The 19,055-nt window shown below is 42.1% G+C and overlaps 1 protein-coding gene across 34 annotated transcripts in view; it reads right to left on the bottom strand.

The window, feature by feature from the left end:
- RBFOX2 (RNA binding fox-1 homolog 2) overlaps nucleotides 1–19,055 on the bottom strand; it is a 166,655-nt gene that overhangs the window by 19,117 nt on the left and 128,483 nt on the right. For 28 of the 34 annotated variants that reach the window (XR_009741813.1, XR_009741811.1, XR_009741818.1 and 25 more), the window contains 2 exons: nucleotides 11,981–12,034; nucleotides 2,616–2,708 (listed from right to left, as the gene is read on the bottom strand). Coding sequence is in view for 25 of the 34 variants with exons in the window: in XM_061445127.1 (XP_061301111.1) it covers nucleotides 2,616–2,708; nucleotides 11,981–12,034 (147 nt within the window). In the remaining 9 variants the exon portion in view is untranslated. The remainder of the gene's footprint in view (nucleotides 1–2,615; nucleotides 2,709–11,980; nucleotides 12,035–19,055) is intronic. The other 6 variants (XM_061445118.1, XM_061445110.1, XM_061445112.1 and 3 more) reach the window with 1 other exon arrangement.

The raw sequence follows: 19,055 nt of genomic DNA on the forward strand, positions 1-19,055 counted from the left end.
ATTACTTTTAACAGTTGCCATTTAATGATAAAAGTTACAGCTAAACATGGCACTTTAAAATTATGCATTAAACACAAGGCCAGTGAGAGTAAAGTGCAGATTCTCCATCACCCTGCCACCCCTTGGCACATGGTTTTTTCAGCTCATTGATTGAAAGGGTAAAACTTTGGAGGTTTTGTCCAAGTTCTGTTCAAGAGGCAACAATAATCTCTGCAGCCCAGTGCAGGGGAACTGAACCAGGCGATGCACTAACCAAATTGTTTCTCAAGCTCACCATTTGGATTGGGTCCCAGCAGGTTGCTGGCCCATATACTTTTCAGATAGAAAAGGTAACCTGGAGTCCATCAGCTTTAGATTTGACCTTCCAAGGCTTGAGGAGATTTCTGGAATGCTAGCAACTGTTTGAATGGCCCGTGTTCATTGATTTCCTCCTCCTCATTTTCCAGTCTTTTCCCAGGTTATTTTTTCCTTGTCACAAATCTCATGGAACAAAAGAAGAAATACATAGCACCAAACCTGGGTCTTTTTGGGTTTTATTGTACCCTCCACCCTCTTTACAGAGCTCTGCATAGTTCCAAGCAGTTTGATTGCTCAAGCAAGTGAGGTGTTACCACAGAGATGGCGCTGATAAAGAAAAGATGGACCAGTTTGGAAGCCAAGTTACTGCAGCCCCATGTCAGACAGCCTCAAAGTTCTTGCAAGGAGGGTGAAGTCCTTCTACAACATCCGTAACTTATCAAAACCCATGCCAAATGGGAATTGAGGCCAGCGTGAAGAAGGAATAAAAAGAAGGGCTACAAAAACAAAAGCTGCCTCGGGCCCTTGAGACTTATGGATGGTGAGCGTATGCAGGGTGGGGAGTCTGGAGCTACATTTTACTCTCATTTCAGCCCCAAAACAATAGAAACATTACACACTTAAAAAGAAAGAATGGGAAACAACAATGATGAGACTGAGAGCATGCAGTTAAACACACACAGATAAAAGAAAGAAAAAAAAACAAACCACAACTGATTCAGAGGGTGGGGAGGGAAGGAGGGAGGAGATAGGGTCTCACAGACAATCGTTAAGATGGAGCGAGTGCCTGAAATCAGCTGCTATAGCAAAGTGCAACACAAGCACTTAAAGGAAAAATTGCCAGAACCGATCAGAAACCACCAGTCAGCAAAGAGACCAACAGCTGCATTTAACCGAGTAAAGAAATAAACGGGAGGGGGGGGGGGGGGGGGGGAGGAGAGAAAGAAAAAGAGAGAAAACAAACAGTAACAGCTACAAACAGGTCTCAGAAAGAGAGCAGCAGGAAAAGGGGCAGGGGAGAGAAGAGGAAACGGGTGCATTAATAAAAACCAGCCAAACTGGAGTTCAGTAACTCTGAGTAAGATGTGCAAGGGGAAATCACCATGAAGTCAGTAATCAAACAGCTCAGACTGCTACAAAACAATATGTACATCCAAAGTCCAGGCGGCATTACTCAACAGCATTGAAAATAAAAGGGGGAGAAAGGGGAAGGAGGCGGGTGGGGACAACAAGTCAAATCACATTTCGTAGTGTTAATGTGAGATGGCAGATGGATTTTTTTCTTTCTTATTTAATTTTGTTTTTTTTTTATAATTTTAAGAAAAAAGTAAAAAAGTAAAAAAAAAAAAAGAAAAAGCTTCTTCTCTAGCGCTTTTGTTTCACTTACCGCCAACTCGTACCATCGCCAGCATTGTGTATAGTTACCATGGAAAGAGTGAGTCAAGTGAAGGGCCCTAAACGCTAAACCATCGAAAAGGGAAATAAAAAAAACAAAACAAAAAAAAGGCAAAATATGCAGACATCTTACTCAAAAACGGTGGCTTTTTTTTTTAAATATTTGTATATTTTTCTTTTTTTTTTTTTTTTTAAAGAAAGAGGGAGAAAGGGAAGACGCCAGTTAGCCTTCAACACAGTGGAACACCAAAGAGGTCAACATCAGGCATGCCCAATACATGGCCATGTTGGCCAGCCAACATTAACCCTTCACTCCCCTGCAGTGAGAGCTATAAACTTTAAGGATTAGCCTTCACCGAGCCAACTCCTGACAGCAGGCAGGTCAATAAAACAGCAGTATGTGCATAGCATGACCCACTCAGGGCTTCTGCCCTGTGTCTCCCCTTCCCTCCCACCATGGGCATCATCTCACACTTATGTGGAGGAGAACTGGCCTCGGAGGAAAGAGAGGATACTGGCTGGCCCCCTGCTTTCTTTTTTGGACACAGAGTTAGAAGTCAGACAGTACTCTTTCAGTTAGTTTTGTTCAGGCCTGGTAACAGGAAATCGGAGCCTCGCAAACTGAAGCAAAGGAAAAATCAAGACAGCAGAAGGGCAAAAATTTGGAGTGGGTAGGAAAAAAAAAACCACAACAAAACTGAATAAAAGAAGAAAGAAAAGAAAAAAATACCCAAAAGAACAGTAAAAATATTCCATAAGGGGTGTAAACTTTTATACATTTCAGTGCAGGGAGGTGAAGGACAGACACAAACACACACGCACACACAAGACTGGGATCCAAATGTGAAATAAGTGAGGCAAGACACAAAAAGAAATCAAAAGAATAAATATAAAGAAGAAATTGAATTACTGAAGACATGCACCTCGATTTTACGGCCCTCTACCACGGTGCCGTGTAATTTCTCCCTGGCCCTGTCTGCATCAGCACTATTCTCGAAAGTTACGAACCCGAATCCCTGCATGCAGCGGGAGAAGGGGGGAAAACATGCACATCGTTATATATTGAAATACTGATCTCTAGGTAAATAGAGAAAAAATATCACAGTATGAAATCAACATCAGCACAACTCAGCAATAACCTCCTAGAGTCACATTGTTGGTTCATGCATGTTTCATAAATGAAAGAAATTAAATTCGATAAAATAAAGGAACTGTAATCATAATAAGAATAATAATTAAAAAAAAATAAAGAAAGAAAACATAAAAGCAATTGAGGCCAGACCAAAAAAGAAGTACAAAGTTACTCGAGACAATATTTTGGTTCGTTTTGGTTGTTTAAAAACACTAAACCGTGCTCTGACACAGGCAAGCTGGTCTAGCCCAAGCTGGGCTTCTCTCCCCTCTGCTCATTAACACACATGCTTTGGAGGACCCGCCGCCCACCCCAGACACAGTACAGGACATCAACACTGAGCAGCACTTCGTTCTCTTGAGAAACTGCTACGAGAGCGAGCAGCGATCTGAGTTCACGCCTGGCACCAGGAATTCTGCGAAGCTTTGGGTAAATCAAACACTGAACCTTGCTTTTCCCACCTGTAAAATGGAGACAATAACAATTACCTACCTTAGAAAACTGCTGAGAGGAAGGGCTGTTTGTAAAGCATCCCTTGTAAGCTCTTCGGGGCCCAGCTCCTGTCTACTCCTACTTGCCTAATAACTTATGGGGCCCTGGAAGTAAGCAGGGCTTCTAGGTGGCACCACCAAATAAACATTACTTAATGTGAAGATTTAGAGTTTCAAATTTTTCCTATCTATGTATAATGTGTTGGACTTGAGTGCAAATCGAAACACCTAAGTACCGATTAATCAGTAAAGAAAGGTTTTGCCTGACACTGCTGACCACTGCTACCTCCCTCCCACCCTGCTACCCATCTTACTTAAGCTTTGTTCTGAGATGGCAACCTCTGTGCCGTGGACAGCAGCAAATCTCCTAGTTAGAACATGAAATTGGAGACGAATTGATGTTGATGTGCCCTGTCTGCAGCAAGCACAAAGGCTCAATGACCACTAAAATGTCCCTTTAGTTAGATGAATTTAGGTTTACCATACCCATGAAGGCACATGCAACATGCCTGTCCTACATGCTCAGGCTGCTGCCAACTCATGCAGTCGTGTAACAGGGCAGAGTAAGAGATCATGCTTCTTTCCACGGAGATCGGTGCACTGACATTAAAACAGAGGCAACATGACTGAGCCAATTACGATTTTAACAAGTAAAAAATGGTGTGTTACTACAGGCAACTGTGACGAGATATTCTTCTTGCCATTAGAGACAGCAGGGCCAAACAAAAATCTTTGTTGCATTCTGCTTTTAAGGTATCTTAAGCACAGGAGTAACTGACTCCTGTGGCTTGGTAAAAAGCAAAGAGGGGTTTCATGTATGGAGAGTAATCTCTGCTGGCTCCAAGGCCCTCGGGAGCAGGAAGAACAAAGCTTGCATGTGATGCAATGGAAACTCCTGATACTAACTGGAGAGGGAGGTGATGTAAGTGATCTACAGCTATGCCTTGTCAGGGCAATGGCATGCCAGCCTCACAGCCCACTCCATGCATCTTGGGGTCGACATGTAGGGACTAGACCCCCCACATCTTGATTTCTGAGCACTGCTGGCAACAAGACACATGCAGGCCATCATTCTTCAAGTGCTTTTTAAAGGTCTTTACAATACTGATCTTATAAAGCCCAAGAGCCACTTCCACATGCTGGCCTCTATCATCCACAGCTAGGTTTCCAGCACAAAACTGTTACACATTTGTAAAATGCAAGAGTCTTTCTTCCCCTCCCCTGAACAGCAATAATAAAAAAAACTTAGCCAAGTACTGCAGTGTTGAGATCAACAAGAGTGCTCTTTTGGGCTCCAGCCCAATAATTTAGAGCTTCAGGTAATTTCATTTCTCCAGCCATAAATAAAAAGCTATATAAATAAAAAACTGATGCCTTTTTCAGAACAGCTTTTTTTTTTTTTTTCCCTGTTTAAATGATTAAAATTGGAGCTACAAAAGATAGGGGCTAATAAAACAGCCTAACGTCATGTAACTCTCAAATATGCTGCAGGGAACCAGGGAAGGTACTGGGGGTGTAATAGCAAAGCTGATTATGTAGGGATAAGGTATCATGTCTGCTTCAAAGAACCCCTACAGAGAAAGGCAAGACTGAGAAATAGAGCAACACCTTTCCCTCTGGTTCTATATAATGGGGAAAAAGCATCTTTAAAAGGCTATGGGAGGAGGGGAGGTGAAGACTGCAACAGGAATCTCTATTTCCCTCTTTTTACATTAAAATTTCTGTTTGTTCTAGGCAAGCCTGTGGAGACCGAATGAAATTTATGTCTTCTGTGATGATGTGAACTGAAAGCTAGAGAGCACAGGGAAGGTAATTTTTTAGACATCAATCTGTGCAGGCCAGAACCAAAGCAAGACTATTTGAATTCCTATTTGTTTGCAATTAGCGAAGTCTGTACGGGATTTTAAAACCACATTATCAATAGATATCTTTAAATGGAACAGGAGTTTTCAATGTTTTTAATAAATTAACTGAAGGTAGGATAAATCCACATGTGAAAATAAACAATGTGAATTAAAACAGAAGTAATCCTATTCGGAACAACACAACTGATTACCCACAATTTTAGTTTTATTGACAGATCAGTCCTTAGCTTGTGCAACTCTCTTTGTTGAGAACCATTTAATGTCAATGCTGAATTAATGCTTTACATGGTTGACTATGGCAGTCAGTATTTGTGCCCCCTTGGTTTGTCATCTTAATGCATCTCTTAAACATTCAAAATTTTTCATCAGGATAAAAGGTGAGCCATGCTTGACATTTTTGTTATTTCTAAGTTTAAAACCTAGCAATTATATATATACACATATGTTTGATGTGGGAGAGACAAATAGCACATACATATAGTTTTAACTCCTTCTCACAGATGACCTGTAAAGAATAGGGATCAATTTGTACCTAAATACATATGCAACAAACAATTCTCTGTTTCTCCTCCCAAGGTTGTCTTGCCCTTGAAAAAAAGAAAGAAAACAAAAAAGAGGTGGCCGATGTCCAGTATTTACTTGCTTAGCTTTAGAGCAGGTACTGGTTTGCTCCATAATTAGTAGGTATGGAGCCAGAGGAAGGGAAGATACAGTCCTGGGTAAAAAAAACAAAACACTTAAGGTTTCTAAAATTTAGATTATACAACTAGGTTGGTTTAATAATGCTGTTACAGTAACAAGGCTGAAATTTTCAACAATTCCTCTCCACCAGCAATTGCCAGGAACTTCTGCCAAGCAGAAAATAAGTTTAAACCTCAGTGTACCCATAAAACACTAAATAACCCCAGCAAACATTTTTAGGACTGGTGAGTAGTTTGCAATGCCAGACTAACCCCTTTTTACCCAAAGGTTTATTCAAAGGGCCTGAAGAGACCGAGTAACTGCCACCCTTTTAGTCTGGCCTCAGATTCTGCAATAAATAACAAGCAACATGATGAGCAGTGAAAATAAAATAATAAATGTGTATATATATATATATAGTATTTGAATGTTTCCATCTCTGAAGAATGAGAAAGAAAATTTACCATGTAACCGTAAAGGGAGAAATCAAAAGCAGACGGTTCTCCTGGGTGTGGCCAGAACACAGAAATTAAACAGAAAAAAAAAAAAAAAAAGAAAATAAAGTAAAATAAAATAAAAAAAAGAAAATAAAACCAAAGGAAACTAAATAGAGCCCCTTGAAATCCATGCATTGTTAACCCTTCTTTTGTCACAGTTTATGACCAGTCACCTCAGCAGCAGCGTCTTTGCCTTGTACCACTGGAGCACGCAGCTAGCAACCGGCCTTGCCATTATCTGCTGCTGTGATTGGTTTTAACCAAGTTCTTTCTTTTCTGTTTTTTTTTTGGGGGGGGGTGGGTTTTCTTTTTTTTTTGTTTGTTTGTTTATAATGGAAATAAGGAGAGAAAAAACACTTTTAGGAGCCTGAAAAAATGGCCAAGGAGACAGCAGTTTAGGCTATCCGTTTCCAAGGCATATGGAAAGAGTAGGAGGGTGTCAGCTATAATCCACCTGAGATGAGCAGGACTGAATACACCGACAGAAACACAGCATGAAATTCAGAAGCACATTACTGAAGTTACACACAAATGAACACTTCAAATTGGTGAGGGAATCGGTGCACACCAAGCTGCCACCATTCAGCAGCTCTTCCACCTCCTCCCTTGCCTCTGTGCCACACTTGGAGTGCATTCAGGTGCATACACATAAAGCACCCATCTGAGTACCTGTGCAATCTGGTGAACCAGATGCAAGGATTAATCAGGCTAAAACCCCCAAAAACGTACCTTCAAAATAAAACCCTGCAGGGCTGGATCCTTTTTTTTTTTTTAAGCTGGATCATTTCCCTGGTTCTGCTTGTTGTGTTGCTGCACTGCCAAGCCCTCCTGCAAAACCGAGAAGGGGGCAGAGGCCAGGAGTGAACAGCAGGAGTCTGGCCAGTAGCTGCGCAGAGGGAGCTTGGGGCTTCAGAGGAGCTCCAGCCACCTTGGGCCAGGGGCTTCCACCCAGGTCACGGGCTTCACAGCCCTGTATTGTTCCCAGCTGTGCGCTCCTCTTCTTCCTTCCATCAAACGTGGATCTTACTGCATGGTCTGCGAGTTCAACTAGCTAAGCTGGCAGAAGACAAGCTCCTTTCTCTCTCTCTTACTGCTGCGCCAGTTTTTGGCTAATTTAGCGCCCTCAATTCAACTCCCTGCACAGTAAACAAGCACTACTGGGAAGGCACTCCCACGGGAGCAGTAAATCAGTTTATACTATCAAGCCATCAACTTCAGCCTTGATTATTCAAGTTTAAATAAAACAGTTCAGTGTATGGACTAATTTAACTTGTTAGTTTAGTATCACAGAGTTGAAGGCATAAAACTGTACTTCACTGAGCTAGGATAAAGGGACACAGGTCAGGTCTCTTTCACGCTACTGGCATTATAAAGGGATTTGGTGACCTGAGAAAGCAACACTGGTCACTGGCACTTAATTTCTTAAGCCTCTTTGCGTTAATAACGCTATTTGTATTTCTGGTTCAACTCAGGACATCTGCACAAAAATTATAAAAATAGAATTAAAATTAAAACAAGACCTCTAATTCTTTTTGTGTAACAAGGGGTGGTATCTTTTTCACTCAGTGGAAACTTGTGGCTCAACTCAAAGCACCTAATCCATTCGAAGAAGAAATAAACAGACATGCAAGCATACAGTCTTTTCAGCACAGTTATCAAACCCTAAATTCATACTCTCAACCTACAGTTAACTGCAAATGTAAAAAAAAACCCAAACCCTAAGTGTTTCCACATTGCTTTGTGCACAAGATTTTAGTTAGTACCTCTTTACTTAGAGAACTCAACTCAGCCACAGATGCAATTTCTTGGTGAAGACACAATGTAAACTATTATGCGACCCATTTCTTAATTAGATCTGAAGTGCTTCTATGATTCTATCACGTCAGTCATTTGCAAAAAACTTGGGATATCTGGGACTCCCAAGTGGAAGGCAGTGCATAAACTTACACTATCCTGAAACGACGAGCTTGCAGTCTGCACTGACATGAACTCCTATTGCTCCCTATTCTGCCAAGATTTTGCTGTGTGCTTACGCACTCTTGGTCTCTGAATGTCATTGAGGGCACATCTTGGCATACCACATGGTACACAGCTGATGAGCAAAGAGCTTGGATTCTCTTCCCCTGCAGCTTTATGAATGCCACAGGGTACTTGATATGCAGGCAGACTGCATTAATTCTGAAAATATGTCCACTTGTCCGGTTCAGCACAACAGGGCCAAAATATGCATCTAGAGGATGCACCTCCACTAACAAAAGGAGCAGGAATCCTCTCTCTATACTTCTTCTGGAGGTGTTTTATTCACGGTCCAGTGAAGTGCATGGTAAGCTGCAAACATGAGCAGAATGCTATTTAAAGGCATTTATATGGGTCAGAACTAGAAATGTAACGGTAAACAGGATAAAAGAAGCAAACAGCTAGTTTCCTGGAAGCAAGCAAAAAACCTGAACACATCAAGGGAAGACTGATGTCATTCTATTAAACAAGAACAAACCAAAATGAAACTGAAGGGATGTTTAAAGTTTGTATCTTGTTTGTTATATGTAGCAAATGGGTATCAGTGTGATGTCTACCAGGGACCACATAATCCTACTAAAACACATTGAATCCAGGCAGAAATGAAGTTAGGAAACAAGGATCTGCACTGCTTTGAGAGGAGAATCAGCAAAACTAATTTTTTAACTGTCTCCTACTCTGATGCAATACAAAAGTCAACAGATAACATTTCCTAAGCCAAATGCAAGAACCTGAGGCGTGAGGAGGCTGTGATGGACACACGCTGCTCTCTCTTTGGTCACCAAACTTCCTAAACACACAGAAACCCCAAGGACACAGCCAGTTTGATATCGTTCCCCCAGGCTGTCGAAGAACACTGCCTGCTCATCTCAGGTGGATTCAAAAGGAAGGATGCAACCCACACACTTCCTCCAGTCCCTCCTACCAACCAGCACTGGAGCGATCCCAGCAGTGTTCTCTTGCCAAATCTCGGCAGGGACAAAGCGCTGCTCAAACCCATTGTACACTGGGTGGGGGCGAACCCAGGGCAGTTTGGGATTTACCACTGTACCTTTTACATAGTTACAAAACATAATACACAAAACTCTACAACCCTTAGGAACCCAGGGAAGGGAAGGGAGCATTGAGAACACAGCACAAGGCAGGCAGCAGGAGCATCTGCTTTCGGATTCCCAAGAGAGAGGAGGAGAAGAAGAGAGAGAGGTTTCATATCATTAGATTAGAAGGGAAACCACAGGGCAGGAAAATGCATTCAGATTTTTATTTTATTTCCCTAAGGTGGAGGAAGAACCCAAGAGTGAGTGAGTGGCCTCCAGAAAGATCCATTTCCTTTGCTTCACCATCAGATCAAACTATTGCTTTTCCATTATTATGTGAATACCAGGTGCTTCGTGCAGCTACACCCCACTCAAACACTGGGGCCTCCCATTTTCATGCTAAGCAGGAATAATCTTGCATTCTTTTTAAAACAGGAATTATTTTGGGTAAAGAAGGATGCAAAGACACCACAAAATTATTATTTGGGTGCTTCTTCATTCTGTTCAGATTCTGCCCCATTCCTCATAGTGGCTATCAGTTTTACAACTGCTTTCTGCTGTAAGATGACAAAAAAGCAGTGGAAAACTGCATGGTAAAGGACTGGAAGAACATCTCTTTGGATCACTTTCTTTTTTCATGTATTTATTAAGGGTCCAGGATAAAATTCATCAAGGAACTCTTCAGCAGTAACTTTTGTTTTAGCTGAAAACCAGAAGCCTTGGGCTGTAACAACTGCACAAGGTATTTTTCATAAGTCATAAATTGTCTTCACAGAAAGACACCAACGTCAATGTTGCCTAGAAGGGAAAGGGCAGCTGTGGGCGTTTTAATACAGGGTTGTATGGATGGAAAAGAGGGAGTGAAGTTCATGTGCAGAGAGGGAAATACTGCTCTGGAAAGCACAGGCAGTGGGGGACGAAGGATAGAGCTCACCACTTTGCCAGGCCAGTTATTTTTGTTCTTTCTTTTGCAATTACATCCAAACAAGCAGGGATTTGATAGAGGCCAGAGGCTATTCCCAAAGCCAAATAGAAATGACTAAAATCAAGACTAATTCACAGATAGGTCTGGCCTATAAATATCATAAGAACAGCCAAGAGCAGAATAAATATTTACAAACTCAGCATAGCTGTTTGGGTAAAGCCTATAGATTTGTATTCACAGAGGGACATAGAACTCTCTAGCTAAGCCATGCAGACATTGACTTGTTCAGACTATCTAATTAAAAAGAAAAAAAAAAAAAGCAAACCCACAACAAAAAACACCCACCAAAACCATGGTATTAAGCACAAACAAAGGATGGGGAAAGGGCTAAGGCTCATCCCTTTTCTATACACAACTGCTTTCTGGTTTCCAGCTAATATAGACACTGAAGAATTTCAGAATGCATCTTGGGCAACATGGGTAGAAATTTGCGGAGGGCTCTGAACATGAACATACCCCAGGTTGTATGTTGAAGCAAAGAGGCCACCTTAAGACTGTGAACCTCAAATCCAAGCGAAAGACATAGACTCTAAACCAAAACTGCTTAGATGAATTGCAACTTCAAAATCTCTTGTGTGCATGCACACATGTGCACACACGTGTGTGGGGGGAGGAGGGAAATTTTGTTTTAATTGAAAATGGGAATCTTAGCATTGATTAAGTCAAGCAGAGTATAGACATGCACTGTGCAAGCTTCCCCCATAGAGCTTTGGCAATGCACCTTGCTCCTGACCTGCAAAACTCCCTGCTATTCCAGTGCTGAACCTCCTGGGCAGAGAGAGAATCACATCAATTTGTCATTGTGGTGATACTGGTTATGTGAGGAGAACCAATTGCCAATTAGGACAAAGATCACTGACTCTCTCTGCAGCTGACCTGAGCAACATTTGAAATCTCATCTCCAGAGAAATAAACTATTACCATTAACCCTCAACAAAGCATCCCTCTTAACACATCTGTAAGATGAAAATAGATGTGTGAGCGCAAATTCAGGGGGAAGAGGTCCACACTGGGCAGGGCAAGTGGACTGAGAATGCTTGTATTAAGCATCAAATATCTCAAACACGAAAGGTCAGTATCTCAGAAGTGCCAACTAAGTCTGCAAAATAAGAGTAAATAAAATCCTTTCACATATGAGATATGATGCTTTTTCTATAGAAGTATTTTAATGCAAAAGAAATACGGTTTGAGGGTTAGGGGCCTTAGGCTTTGTTCTTACAGTCTCCCATCACTCAAAGCTGTTTTACCTTGTTCTGCCTTCCCCACAGGGTATCCATTGCTAGTGCAATGGGAATGGGTTGGTACAAAGGCTTAAGTGACTGACTCCCTGTTTGTTCAAAAGGCTGGGGAATCTGATCCCACATTATGGATAGGAGTGTCTAGGAGCATTTGTACATGCTGCCCAGAAATGACCATGCTCAGAGTCTGGAGTCAGAGGGAACAGGAGACAGTCCCCAAAATAGCTTTTCCCTTCCCCCATCACACTAATTCCTGCTGATCTCTACAGAGGATATTCTCTAGGCAATGAACTGCCTTTTACTCTGCAATCAAAACAAGAGAAGCGGGTACAAAAACAGGACTTACCTTCGAGCCACGCTCATTAAAGATTATCTCTACATCAAGGATTTTGCCGAATTGCTGCAGAGAGACAAGGGGGGGGAGAGAAGAAAATATTTACTTTTGGCAGTCCATTTTTCCTACCTTTTGGGGGCTGGCTGAGCACAAGAAGGGAGCTGAGAATATTTCCATTTCTATCATACAGGCAAAGGCATAAAAATCTCAGTGACATGACCCAGTTCTCTTGGGTTAGGACATGAGGATCCTCTTGGTCACAGACCCCAGGTTTTCTCACAGAAGTCTACAGGAAGAAAAACAATCTCCAGAAGCGTTTTAGGGATTTAAGGTTGCTTTTCTTTCCTCCCTTTTAATCTAAACAATTCTTTCTTCCTTCATTCTATTTCATCTAAGACATGGTTATACGATTTCATCTCAGACATCTAACAACATTTCCCAAATGCAATTCAGCATTTCATCTTCCTCCTGAAGTGGCTATCACAAAAAGAAATTTGTTTCTCTGGAGGAGATAGTCACATAAGACACCCAAGCTCAGGGATTCCAAACTCTGAATCTCCTTTCCTCCCACCTTCCCTTTATTTCCCAAAACTCCAAGCCTTCACAACGATTAATGACAGATTCAGAAACCATGAAAATGGCCATCTCCCAACAGTTTGCTCTTCAAAAAAGGATCATTAAATTTCAACTTGTGACATACAGCAGGCTGTTGATAACCTATGCAAATTTCTCATATACGATAAGATTTTGACCTCTATTCTCAGCCTGGAGACCCTGGGGAAAGCAGGACCCCGCTACTCTGTTCCCACACTGGCTCCAAAGAGCTTTCTACGCAGCACAGAGCAAAAGTGGGAAACAAGAGCTACAAGCTAGAAAGGAGATTATCACACTCTGTGGAACCATACATGGATCATATCCTTCTACTTGGATCATATGTAAGTATATTTATTGAACTGGCCAAATTCAGAACAGCAGCCTATCGCTAAAGGTATTACCAATATTGTGTTTCCAAAAACTGGAGGTCTTCTCTCCGGAAACACAGGTCTAAGGTCTCATTTTCAGTAAAATATATATAGAGTGGTCTTCACTCTAGAGATGAATATTGCACTCAAGACAAATGCCGTATCTGAGCATCTTTCCTACCCCATTATTTATGGAAGCTTCCATCAACGTGGGTTTGATATTGCTGCTTGCAGAAGATTTACAGGTGGTAGCAAATGAAGGAAGGGTCAAAAGAAGAAAGGATGGTTTCAGGTTAGGAAAGACGATGACCACAGGCTCTGCACACTGGGACACTACTCTTTGCCATGGTGCTCTTAATATTGTATTTGCCTTTTTTTTTTATTAACATTTCCATGTGGAGCCAAATAGGTATAATGCTCATTCTGTGGGTACCCTGCTTGAAGAAAGACTTGCGGCCAGATTTGCAAATATGGGACATTTACAACAGTGAGCCACAAAGACTGAGGAGAAGTTCTGAATATGTAAAGCAATAAAAAGCTATTAAGTCCCTTGAAGAAGCACTCCACAACTGCCTGTAAGCAAGCAAAATACTTGCAGCAATTTTAGCTATAGTCTGTGTCTGCTTCCATTTCCCATCCTTGAGAAGGAGATAGTTGTATTCTTTTACAAATGTTGGTTCACAGATGCTGTTTTTGTTGTTCTATTGTTTAAGGACAATACTGGATCTTCTATTCATCCCAAGAACAATTGAATTCACAATATCCTACGTTACACAAAGTTTGAATAATGCTAATGTAAACATGCATCTTCCTTGAAACCTCAACATCTCAATAGCTTAGGCTTGATCCATGCTGGATCCTCTTTTGACCACTGCTGTGCCAATCACAGCTAAAATACGTTTTCTATTTCTATCCCATGCTTGATGTGGGCTTCTCTATAAAGGAGATTAGCTGTTGATTGCTTTTTGTTGTCTTTGTTGCATATGACTTGGGCACTGCCATGAAAGAAATCAGTCATGATTGCTTTCTTGGTAGACTATTTCAGTGTCGTTACACGACAGGGGCTGAACCAATTTAACAGCCCCCAGCTGCTGCAGGGCTGCCCCTACTCCCTTGTCCGGTCTCACCAGCTTCTTGAAGCTGGTCCCTGTTTTCATTCTCACCTGCAGGTAAACTGACAGAGCTCACCAATCCTGCAAAAACCTAGCTCAACAAAAGGAATAAATATTAAGTTTTTGACGATTTACTGCTCTGAAGTGCCTCAAAGGGTCAGGAAAGCATTAAGGCTTTGGGAAACACAAGGGAATGGAAAGCAGCACATGCTGCTCAAGAGCAGGATCTGGCCCTGGCCATATCAGTTCGGCTGCCTAGCCTTGCCACACACACTGAAAAGCTGGGCTCTCTATAAATGCAAATGCCAGAATTATTTTCAGAATCTTCAAAGCCTAAGAAAAAAAACAAACTTAAAAAAAAAAAAATCACCATTTTCTACCTCATTAGAATCATCTTGAAAGAGAACAAACTGTGCAGCTTCTGGTGCACAATTATGCCATGCCATCTTCCCCTTTCTCCACACCCAGCTGGGCCTGGATCCTCGGGTACTGCTGCCAGCGCTGCCTGCCAGCCCCGTTGGGCTCAGTGCACTGCACAGGGCTCCCACACCAACAGGAAATCCTTGTCTTGTGCGTTTCATGGCTTGTGGCTGACAAAAAGCTGGTGGTAATGCTGAACACCAGTGGTCTGACCTAGCTCCACGAGAGGTGACAGGGCTGCCTCCCTGCCCTGCAGATGATGGAGGTACACAATCTCCTAGATGACAGAATTAAGATCACCAAATCCTAAGGCTGCAGCAAGCACAGGCTTGATGTCTACTGCAACGGGCTACATCCACCCGTGCAAGCGGCCCCAGTCTCTTTTCTACCTAGGAGCTGAGGGTGTTTGAGGAGGCAGGAGGGAAGGACCTGCTTGGGAGAGAAGAAGCAGAGACAACAGGAGCTAACTGCTGAACTGAGGTTTGCTGGGGAGGGGTTTCCTGCTCTATGAAATTCCCTGGAAGAAAGTAGCATGGCTATGAAGCAGAAGGACATGCACTGGGCTCTTCAAGACTGTTGCAGCCATTGTCACAGCTGCTCTGACAGCTCCTAACACCAAGGCTCTTGTCATTGCTGCTGCAATGGCTACAGCAGGTCCAGCCCTGGAGGCACTTTTGCTTGGGTAGCATGCCAGACTTTTCCTGAAGAATGAAAGCAGGGAAAAAAAGAACTAGTCCATTTTAACAGTTTGTATCTCCTTCAAAGCTGAATCTAATTTAGTGGAACATAAAAAGGCACTTTGTTCTCTGATGTTGCTTGGCCTACCAAATGTCAACAGCCTACTGCAAACAATGGAAGTTTTAAGAGCTCCTTAGTGAAAGGTCGCAATTTTTGTATGGAAAATGCTAGGCCATTTAAATACAAGGGTCAACACCAAATGCCCTCATAGTAATTTTTTAAGATCGTGTATACAGGCATGTTTGTATTTTCTAGCAGACAGAGGGGCTATCCAAATAAAACAAAACTCATACTTAGGTCATCCATGAGCACTAACCCTCTAATCTCTAACCTTGAATACATGAATCACTTTGCTCAGACTTGATTTGTTCACTCAATGATCACCAAGAACTTCTATTTCCAATCCTGCACGGCAGCCAAGGAAAAAAAAATCCTTGGCAGAGTTCATAGCCTCTGAAGAAGGCATTGCAGGACTACACATTTCAGATGCTCCCCTCCGAGACTTAAAAAGCTTCACAGTCACACACAGTAGTGTGACCAAGAAACCAGCATCCCCCATCACACGTCAAGTCATGCAAGAAGCCTCCTCCATGAACTGCTCATGCACATGCCATATGATGGATTGATAGACACACACACTTCCACTCATGCCATGGCATAGCTACTGCAGCTTATTTTAACTTAGAGCTCCATTCCCTGGAGTGACCTTGTACAAGCTCCTACTTATTTTTCTGTAAAGCAGGTAAATGAGAATCATCTCCTCTATAACAGTAGCAGGGGCTGTGGAAAATAACAGTCTTAAGAGGCATAAAGATATTAACAGACATCAGCTATGACCAGAACGCAATTTTCTTGCTTGAACATTATGTATCTTATCACAGATGCAAGGGAATGGTGCAAAGAAAGGTATACACATGCTGTGTGTTTCTCTCCACCCAGATGCCACGAAGGCAGCAGATTTTTCCTGCAGAGGCCATAACTCCATTATATATACTAAATTTAAGAGATCTGGCACCAGAAAGCTTTTGCCTTCCAAAACACTGACAGTTTGGTAGGGCCTCTCCTGTATACTCTGTTCCAGCTGGCCCTGCCTCCTCTCCCTGTCCAGATCTTTCAAAATCAGCTCCAATACATACCAGACAAATAACTTAACCCTAAAGATGCTAACAAGAGGGAATATCAGACAAATTCTCTAGAAATTACAGAACAACAAAAGGTAGTGGTGAGACACCATTAATGACCTCACATCCCTCCAAGTGAGCTCTGTATTCACACCAGCTTTGCACTGGCCCTGCAAAATTCACTCAAAGATGAGTGCAGTGAACTATCAAACCTTGAAGACACCAAACAGATCCTTCTCAAAGATGGTCAAAAAAGCCTTTTCAGGTCCTCAGACTTAAGCAAGAGCATTTCATATACAGGATAGGTCCATGCTGCAGAGAGCATCCTTACCCTAGCTCCCAGCTCCACAGGATATACTTTCAGCTCAGAACATCTGTCACATAGTACCATGTATTAGTCAGTGCTTAATTATGGCAGCATGGGGTCTGCCAGAGCTATGCTGCTATCAGTACATGAACTTCCTCACCTAAAGCTGAGGTGGGCCAACCCTCTTCAGCCAAGCTACACCAGTATGCTTTGCTGACAGGAAGATGGAAACACTGAGGATTTATAAACCAAAGCACTACCATAGTTTACCAACTGAACAGACAGTAAACAAGCACCACCAAGCCCTTATTAGGGTTGACCTGTTGCCCAATAAAACACGTTTTCTACGAAACCAGGCTTTTAACAAGAAGCCACACAAACAGCAAAGATTTCTAATAGGATTTACAGACTGCAGCCACCCCAGCAAATAAAGTGACAAGGAACGTAGTTTCTCAGTCATTTGTTATGCTCTGACTCACAAATAAAAGATTTTCACACAGAACAGTGAGATGGGGGAGAACAGTACCACAGGGTACTGTCCAGAGATCTTAACACCAGGCCAGCTTCCAGGTCTACCCTTCCAGCTCCTTCCTGCCTTCCACCATTCCCAGAGGTATGACTGCACTGTAACCTGGCACTGCTGCAATGGAAAAGCTACTCGAACCCATGCTCACAAAAGCAACATACACTCAAAACTCAATTTGAGAGGACTCAGACATACAGACTGAATCCATAGAAAACTGGGTTATAAAAAGACAACTCCAGGTAATTTTATCCAGATCTTTTATGGAAGTAAATCCACCAGCTACAGCACAGCATCGTTTCCCAAATGACATTCAGCCCTGTCTCACTGCAGACTCGTATGAAAACCTAAACAAATCTCAGTTAAATGTATGATCCATTCATCGCTGCCTTCCACCAGATGGCCACTCCAGTTTCTATGTCCTGTGGCATAAGCACACAGCTTTTGCAGAGCAAAACAGACAGTACAGTAGCTGCAGCAAGCACCCCTATGCAGAAGTACTGTGGTCCCCAGCATAACTGTGCAAAACAGGATGCTCAAGCAGCACTGAACACACAAGTCCTTTGCAAAAGGCAATTCCAGAAATGGGCCTGGTAAAAGACATCAGTATGAACAGCATTGCCCCTTCAAACTCTAACCAATTTCAGCAGGAACAAAATCCTGTCCTGTGACAGGGCTGGACCTCTCTCACTGCAGGAAGAGCCTGGAAACAAGAACCATCACAAAGAGGCCACCTTGTGTCAGAATGGTTGTTATCCAGTACTGAAACATAGGACTTGTTATGTGTGATGGGTGGCCAGAACTATTTGGAGACAAATAACCCTAAAATACATCTTGATATCCAGAAGACAGAATTTTCCTCCTTCAGGTGTCCAATCCACTCAGAAACCAGAGTCCCTTTCATCTACCTTCCTACTACTGTACTTCAGGCCTCACGGCATCAACACCTTCAGATCACAGCCTCTTGGTCTATCCTATTATTTACCTACTTACCTCAACACCTAACAAGTAATTTTCTACCACTGCTAATGCCTGTGTATCATGAATTACTTGTGAATTCAAATTTATTTACTGGCAAATGCAGACTTAAAATTCTACCAAAATCTTGGTGAGAAAGAGCTCTAATCCTGCTTGTCATCGCTTTAGCCTCAAACTCCAGGCTTATGGAGGTGTTCTGCACTCTTGACACCAGAATGAAGTTGTATGAGATATCATATCCACTAAGATATTTTAGGAAGCGCAAAGTGCCAAAATGTTTCCCCAGAGGCTGAGACCTAAAGTCTACAAGAGCTTCCAAAAATATCTGAGCTCAGAGCTGTGTTGCTTGGGTCATACAAAGCAGTGGTCAACACAAGCATACACCATAAAGAAATTTGCAGAAGAGATATGAACTATGCTTGGAGAACAAAAGGATAATAACATCACCTCCTTTAAAATCCAGTGTTAAAAATAAAAAAAGACACTACCATTCTGTCACCTTTAATAAGTTATTAATAAATTCATTAATAGAAAGTTATCAAATGTGACAGAATGGTCATCTTAATATAAAACAGCTATGCATTATTACTGATGTAGGTGGTAACACACAAAGACCATTTATCAACTTAGGCTGATGATGTTCTCCAGCAGAAATACTTAACAGCCTGCAAGTAGTAGCCATGGAGTGAGCATGCTTTTAAAAAGCTGATGTCTCCATCTGAAGCCAGAGCCTGAGAGAATTTACACCCTGTATGGTGCTACCCCACCTTCATCTGCAATTGTCATCAACACAGTCCTTTATTTTTATGTTACACTATCTCCTTCTTTTAACAAAGTTGAAGATTCTTGAGCAAAGAGCATTTCACCATTTCTGATGGGGAAAGGCTGAGAGAGCTTGTTGTTCAGCCTCGAAAAGAGAAGATGCT

This window comes from Pezoporus flaviventris, unplaced genomic scaffold, assembly GCF_033815535.1.
Source record: "Pezoporus flaviventris isolate CSIRO_AGI_PZ_B2104156 unplaced genomic scaffold, CSIRO_AGI_Pfla_v1 ptg000002l, whole genome shotgun sequence".
Lineage (NCBI taxonomy): Eukaryota > Metazoa > Chordata > Aves > Psittaciformes > Psittacidae > Pezoporus > Pezoporus flaviventris.